Source organism: Barbatula barbatula (genome assembly GCF_947034865.1).
Source record: "Barbatula barbatula genome assembly, chromosome: 21".
In the NCBI taxonomy this organism is placed as follows: Eukaryota; Metazoa; Chordata; class Actinopteri; order Cypriniformes; family Nemacheilidae; genus Barbatula; species Barbatula barbatula.
Window position 1 is genome coordinate 1,747,687 of NC_136784.1, and position 7,730 is coordinate 1,755,416.

The window sequence follows — 7,730 nt, forward strand, 5'->3', positions numbered from 1 at the left end:
TGGAATTCTTCATGGGGGGGCCAGGCAGGGGCCAGTAGTTACTTTGGAGTGGCACAAAAAACATAATTTTGCAAACATACATGGCACTTATCCAACCTTAAAATACTTTTTAAAGTATTGTATGTGCCCAAATCACAATGATGTATAATGTGCAATAGCTAGTCTACAATGGCATTTTTTTTATTAAAGTTTACCAAAATCCTGAGCATCATAATCTTACTCACCCTCAATTTATTTAATAAAATAAAACTTAGGAAATTCACTTTGAAAACAGAATAAATATCTCCCAATGATAATAAAATGTTTAAAAAGGACCAGAAATGATTTACTGAAGTGAATTTTATTTCAAGTGCAAACTATGAAAATTCAGCAAATTTACAAGCTGTTTCCAAATTACATGTCACTAGTTACACTAGTACAAAACCTAAAATAGTTTGATTCTACGGTTATTGTGCTTTAAAGCAAATAAGTTTACAAATTCATCAAAGTTCAGAGACTTGGCTCTCCTGGACTTCACACATAAGAAACCTAGATTGCTCAGTCTCTCATCATTCATGGTGGAACGCAGGTGTTCTGATCATGTGCATTTAATCTATTGTGCATTTATGAGAGAAAATAAAACATTACCATGGCTCGAAACAGACAAGACAAGACAAAAAATAAAGAATAATAATAAGACAAGTCAAGAACAAAAACAGGAGAGGGAGTTACACAAATAACAAAAACATTACAAATTAAATAGGTTGAAAAGCAGTGCAAACTGAAAGTCCTTTGTGCTTTCATATTGGAATAAAACATAATTGTTTTTAAATACAGTTTTATCTCTTGTAGAAAAACTATAAAAATAGGTTTGCTATTAGAAAATTAACATTTATGTATATAAAATTTACGTTGTTCTCTGTGGCTCACGGCGGCTGTCAGATGTGCGACAGCAGCCTCGGGAGAGCCACATTCACGACATGCTGGAGCTCACCGAAATCAGAGCACCGTCTCACATCTCTTCATACCTCCATCATCTCCTGAGGCAGATAGTGTCATGTTTTTTATCACCTACATTTTTTGATTGATTACTTTAGATTTCATATGCTGCCTATTAAGAAATAATGTTAAAAATGTACATGAATCGTGTTATGGTATGATTTGTTTATTAAGGTTAAGTTGTACAGTCAGACACATAAGCATTACTTTAATAAGAGATAAGAGAGATACATTTATATATTTTGTTCACGGAAGATCCTTTGCAAGTCTCCTGCACTATATTTTTTCAAATATACTTTTTCGAGTATCAAAGCATTTGTTTAATTTATAATTACTAAGTTATGGATCTGTTAATTTAAGAAGTTAATAAAATATGGTTCACATGTCACAAGTTCCTCCAAAAGCTTATTTTTTGTGGTCTCAGTCACATTTTGTTGGCATATGTTTATTATTGTCATAGCTGTGTATTCAATATGACCACTTAAGTTGTGATAGTGAGAAACTGAGTGCCGGGAAATGAGGGAGTTCAAGATTCATTTATTGTCTGTTTTTGGTTCACCTATAGTTTCCTCTTAAGTTTCTCAACTATATGAAATGTAGACTACAAAATGAGGAATTGGGTATAATCAAGGTCCGCTGGTTTAGGGAGAGATTTACACATTAATTATATCACGCAACATTAAACATTTTAAATGTTATGTTATGTTTAAGTAAAACACAACCAAAAATATTACATGGGTAAGAATATCTGCTTATGAATACCTGTTTCTGTCACCAGGTGGCATTGTTGGACAGTCGACATACATTCATTCACTTACTGGAAGAGCTGAGGAGGAAATAATAATAAAAGACTTCAGCAAAATGATTCACTTTTTATTCAATGTATGCGCTTGATAACTTTTAGTTATGACGCGATTAAGTAATTCAAGGAAACTTAAAGGGGAAGAGGAAACTTTCATACACCCCCAAAGTGGGAACATGAAACCAATTGTTCACCAAATAATGGGCGTCTAATGAAAGGCATAACAAGAGAAGCTAACAAAAGACCTTCAAGGGGATCTGTTCTCTAGGGATTTCAGCTTTTACAGATTGTTTGACGGTCACTGATCCAGGGACAACATTCAATCAACCACGTTGGGAATTTACGGCTCATGTGAGGTTCAAGCTTACAACAGGGTTGGGAAGGTCTGGCTACGGGAGACGGGCTTGTACACCATTGTCACGTATCATTTCTCTCTCATTTTAGACACAAGTTATGGTTCGGGTTGGGTATAGGCTTTTCCTACAAAACAGTCTCTCACTATCTCTTACTTGAATAAATCAGCTCGAGTCAATAGGTTAAAAGAACTATTTATTATTCCTGTCTTATTAAACCTACTTTTTTAGTTAAACTTCAAACAACAGTATACGCATTTCGCAATAAAGTCATAAATAGTCTCATGTGGGTGTCATAATTGTCAATGAACAATCCTGCATGTGACATTCATCAGATATAAAAGCTTAACACTCATTTATAATGTCTTACTTTATAATAGGTTACACAGACTCAGAATGACAGCTTCATTTTGTAAAGTGAGCACACATGGAGGGTCTGATAACATTGTGATGTTTGTCATTTTATAATACAAAACCTAAAAATAACGTCAGATAGTTTGTGCTGGTTTAGGGAAGTCCACTGAGCACGAGCACAGCGGTGACGCATTTCTCTGAACCACTGAAACCTAAAGACTGCTGCTGTGTCATCTCTCTGTTAACCTTTGTAAGGAGCACATGCTTTGTCACATGGCAATTATTTTAAAGAAGTGCCCAAATAATAGCCGGTTGTCAGTAATCTGAAACACACGTGCTGTTTTCAATAGAAACGTGTTCCTCCTCACCCACAAAGAAACAGAAAAACATTTCCGCTGATAACGTTTATCTGTGATGATCTCACCGGCTGCGTGACGTCCGGGTGCTTTACATTGAAATCACTTTTTTCCTTCTGAAACAACAATGACCCAAAAACAAACCTTTTCATTGTGACTTAATTATTTGCACGATGGAAAGGAAAAATTTCATGGACTTGCATTTTATAATGGAAAAAACTATGATGAAAAAGCATTTAGCAATCATTTAATGAGGTGACACAAGAGAGAAACGTGACCGTGCATAAGATTCTGAAATATTTTGCTCTAGGCAGGGACAAATTTCACATGACTTATATGTCATTTTAACAATGAAAGGTTTTTGAGCGAAACAAAACAACAAATATCAAAGAATGCATAACTAATATTTAAATTTATACTGATGTCAACTTTCCTAAAAGTGTACATCGGTCAGGACTAAGGGTCTGTTGTGTGCATGTATAAAGGGTATCCAAATGTGCAATTTTTCACACACGATTCATTATTTATACAAATGTGCACACCGTACGGACACTCTTTACTGGTAATATGCACACTTTAAGGGTGAAAGGTACACATAGCTTTATACACGAGGCCCAAGTTTGTGTTCATTTTGTACGGGATGTGACAAAAGACACACCTGATAAAAATAATACAAACTCACCATCTCTCTCCTAAAGCCGGCATGTTGTGAGAAGACCACTGATCTTGAAATGTTATACATACAAACAATATTTTTAAATGCAAGAAATTGCACTTGGCCCATTAAAGTATAGTTCATCCAAGAATGAAAAATCTGTCGTCATTTTTGTTTCAAACCTGTATAAATGTATTTGTTTCAATGAACACAGAGAAAGATATTTGGAAGAATGTTAGCAATTTTCCGTTCCAGGACCCTTGACTACCATTAAATTCTTCCTACTATGGTAGTCAATGATCCGAATATCTTTCTCTGTGTTCATCAGAACAAAGTCACTTATATAGGTATGAAATAACATGAGGGTGTAAATGATTTTTGGGTGAACAATCCCTTTAAAATTACAGCACCCTGGAAATGATCCAGGACAAACTATATGAGATTGGGAACTCTCTACAATATACAGATGAAGAGTGTTAAGAATCAGGGACAAAACCAGTAGTTTTGAGAGGTATGTGGTGTCTTTGCTCAGGGAGGCGTAAACAATCCATCAGATTTGTTACATACTGTACAAGACATACAAATACACCCATTTAAGATAGATTCTAGGGCTTTTTTTTAATGAAAGATCACAGTGTTTATATAAAGAAAACAATGTCGAAGTGAAATGTGTACATAAATATCATGGCATTTATTTTTTATTTTAAAAAACACACCAATAAAAAGTAAATATATTCAGAAATTACATGTTGCAAAACATTGGCAAAATGTTGCCTACTCAATATTATAAATTCGTTTTAACTTCAACAATCGTGGCAAACTAACAAGGGCACCTTTCTAGTGTCCCTCATCTCTACACTGTTATAACAGTCTGATCTGTTTCTTGCTTGTGGTATTTACATGAGAACTTATTGAATACATCTCAAACTACACTGGTGAGCACTGTACCCTGTAGGACTGAAATTTACAAATTGGAAAATACACCAAAGGGTGTGTACACTTCTACCGTTTTGGTAGTTCAGATTAACAAACGTTAAAGCACACGGTGCCGACACATTAACACGGTACTGCAGATCCAAGACCTCAGAACCACTCATAACATAAAATATGTTTTTTCATGATATCATTTCTTTTTTGCCAGAACGTGACAAAGTCAATATTAAACTCTTGAGAACTGGCAAAGAGAAATACTTTGTTGGTTACCACTGAATCCAACCAATGATAAATTACCATCATTTACCAAATACAAGTACAATACCTTAAGAAATACCAAAGGCTACATTTGTATTAAAGACACAGTTTGTGTCAAGTTTCCTTTTTAAAATATAAATTGGCATTGGCATGCCTTCATTTTGTCATATTTTTAATAATGGACCAATGAGATTTCATGAGTGGGGCTACCCAGCAGGACGAGACAAAAATAAAACATAAATGCTCCACAATGTCTTAATATGATGTCTAATTAGTCCTTCAACAGCCTGTTTTGAAAACAGAGCCTTAAAAAGCCCCATCTTGAGATTGTAAGGTCAAAATCTCCGCAGCCAGTCTTTGCGGCTCGAGGATATGAGGAAACATGTCCATAGCCCTGTCCACCAACCGTGCATTAAAAATTGCCAGCAATTTCTTTCTCACCTGCTCCCTCTCAAACCACTGAGAATTTGGTTTGGAAGGGGACCAGCGCCCATATCCTCCCTCCTCCTGCAAGGGACTCTGGGATGCTGGAGGATAGGCACCATGACACCCTCAGGCACACTTGAACTCTGCTAAAATGTTCTGCCTGTGTTCAGTCTTTTAAATATAAAACTCAGGCTCTCAGTTAATCACAAGTTAGTCTGAATTTGTGAATATTGTAAGAGGAAGTCTGTAATGACTGTAACTGACTGTAACTAGAATGATCTTGCTTGTTCTATAATCACCAGCACTTTTCTGTGTTTCAGTTTTTCTTATTTTCTCCTGTAAAGCTGCTTTGGAACAATATACATTGTGGCTGTCTCTTCGCAACACTTTTGTGTATTGACACAAAGCTTGGTATCACTGGCACATCTTGTCTGCCTCATAATATTTTGGTGACCGCACCACCTAGTGGTCAAAAGTTATAAGCATTTCTTTCCTAAGTGCATTTCCCTGTTTTTAATATTGGTTTTCAAAATCTGATCATCTGACATGTCCAAAATATATTTCCCTTCGGACAGTTGTTGGGGTTGACCCCGTACTTAATGCTTGCAGCTATATTTTATTTTTAGATTTCTATTTCTAGATTGCAAATCCAATAAAAGTAACCCAATCTTGAAACTCTGATTAAGGAAACAATCAGTTAACAATTACTTAACGAACAAGATGGAAAATGGACAAAAAGACTGTGGTAGCATAGAATGGATTAAACATTATCAGTTACTCTCACCTTCTTTTCTTTACTCTCCTCTTCTAATGGAACGGTGTTGTGATTCTTGTGTTCTCCTTCAGTGCAGGACAGACACACGTGTGTCTGATCATCTCTACAGAAGAGCTCCAGAGGTCTCTCGTGTTTCTGACATATATAATCCTGCAGATTCTTCACAGGATCAATGAGTTTGTGTTTCTGTAATCCTGACACTCTCAAATGAGGCTCCAGGTGAGTTTCACAGTAAGAGCTCTGACACCCCAGACACGACTTCACAGCCTTCAGCTTTCCTTCAGTACAGATGTCACACACAACTTCAGCTTCAGCTTGCTTCTTGTTTGATTTCTTCTTGAAGTGATCTACAACGTCTCGGAGTGTTGTGTTGATCTTGAGATCAGGTCTCTGGTTGAATGTTTCTTCACAATTTGGGCATCTGCAGTATTTAATGTTGTTCCAGTATGTATTGAGGCAGGTTTTGCAGAAGTTGTGTCCACATGGAGTGCTGACTGGATCATTGAACACATCCAGACAAATTGAACACAGAAGATCCTCATCCATTGGACCACTCGATGTTGACATGCCTTAAAATGATTAAAATATATAATCTCCATTCGTGATTTTCCAAAAATGTAACATGTGAGTAAAGTTATTCATGCACTGTTTTTCTGATATTGACTCACCTGGAGGTTCATTTACACTTCGTCCTCTGGTTTTTCGTCTTTTTGGTGCTATTGGTGAAGACTCTGCCATTGACGTGCTATATTTCTGTCACTTTCCTATCGGTGCATATAATCACTCTAACAATGAGTGAAGAAATGTTCTGTTGTTAGATTAACAGCAGATCATTTAAAGAGTTAAAGCCTCTGTTTCGTTCATCAAGTTACTTTCACTTTCTCTAATGCAATGGTGATGTCATAACTCCACCCATATACAATATTTACATACGGAAAATGTGAAACAGATCACATTTATAAACAATATTACAATTGCTTTGTTTAATGTTTACGCATCGCTGTCTGTACTGAAAGTGAGATATTATAAAATTACAAAAGCTTACTGTAGTGTAATATTTGTAAAGCATGTTCAGGACAAAAAAAACTAAAGAATAAAAAGAGTAGTTCCTTAGCGCGGAGGCCATGGCTGGGGAAAACAATTCATATGTTACACAACACGAGGGTTGACAGACCTATAAATGAGCAATTTTTAAAGAATGTTTACATCGTTATAGAGCTTAATGTTTATGTGCGCTTGAGAAATACCTGCATGATTTTTATTTCAGATGACAATCAAGTTAAAGCACAGAAGCCAATCTTCCTTTATGTAGAGATGTGATTGTAGCAAACTCACACTTACATTCATGTGCAGAAAATATCTTCAATATTCAACCACGTCATCACAGACAGATTACATTCACTTCCAAATGGGTGTTTGCGAGATTTTAAAAATGCATTAAAAAATCCAAGACAATTGTTTTGTTCTTGTAGGCCTATGTAGATTGATGGTTTGTTTTGCAAACGTATTTGCATAACTCCTGTATTTGATTAGCAAAACTCTGTACACCTGCTTGTGCATGTCTTAGGAGAGAGTTCTTACTCTCTTGCTATGGCTTTTAACTCTAGGTATTATAGAAGTTATATATTGAGTTTGAAGGATTTTTATTGTGGTTTAAACATGCCTTTACATTTAATATGCTTTATGATTTCATTGTTGATTACTAACTGTGCATAATATGTTGAAAATATAACCAGTGTGTGAGTTGAGTTAACCAAGAGTTAAGGGCTGATATTAAGTGTACTTTCTAGAGGGAATGGTATGTGTGTGTGTAAAGATTAGATTATCATATCTCGTTGGA

At 35.7% G+C, this 7,730-nt stretch overlaps 1 protein-coding gene across 1 annotated transcript; it reads right to left on the reverse strand.

Moving 5' to 3' along the window:
• Nucleotides 1-327: 327 nt before the first annotated feature.
• Nucleotides 328-6,783, reverse strand: LOC306910530 (E3 ubiquitin/ISG15 ligase TRIM25-like). The gene is made up of 3 exons (XM_079485117.1): nucleotides 6,559-6,783; nucleotides 5,900-6,459; nucleotides 328-1,804 (listed from the first exon to the last, which is right to left on the reverse strand). The coding sequence occupies exons 1-3, from the start codon at nucleotides 6,626-6,628 to the stop codon at nucleotides 1,793-1,795; spliced, it is 642 nt and encodes a 213-aa protein (XP_079341243.1). The 5' UTR covers nucleotides 6,629-6,783; the 3' UTR covers nucleotides 328-1,792.
• Nucleotides 6,784-7,730: the final 947 nt, after the last annotated feature.

Coding starts and splice junctions, on each gene's coding strand:
- LOC306910530 (XM_079485117.1), bottom strand. CDS start 6,628: ATGGCAGAGTCTTCACCAATAGCACCAAAAAGACGAAAAACCAGAGGA. Junction 6,460..6,558: donor AAGTGTAAATGAACCTCCAG/GTGAGTCAATAT, acceptor AATCATTTTAAG/GCATGTCAACATCGAGTGGT.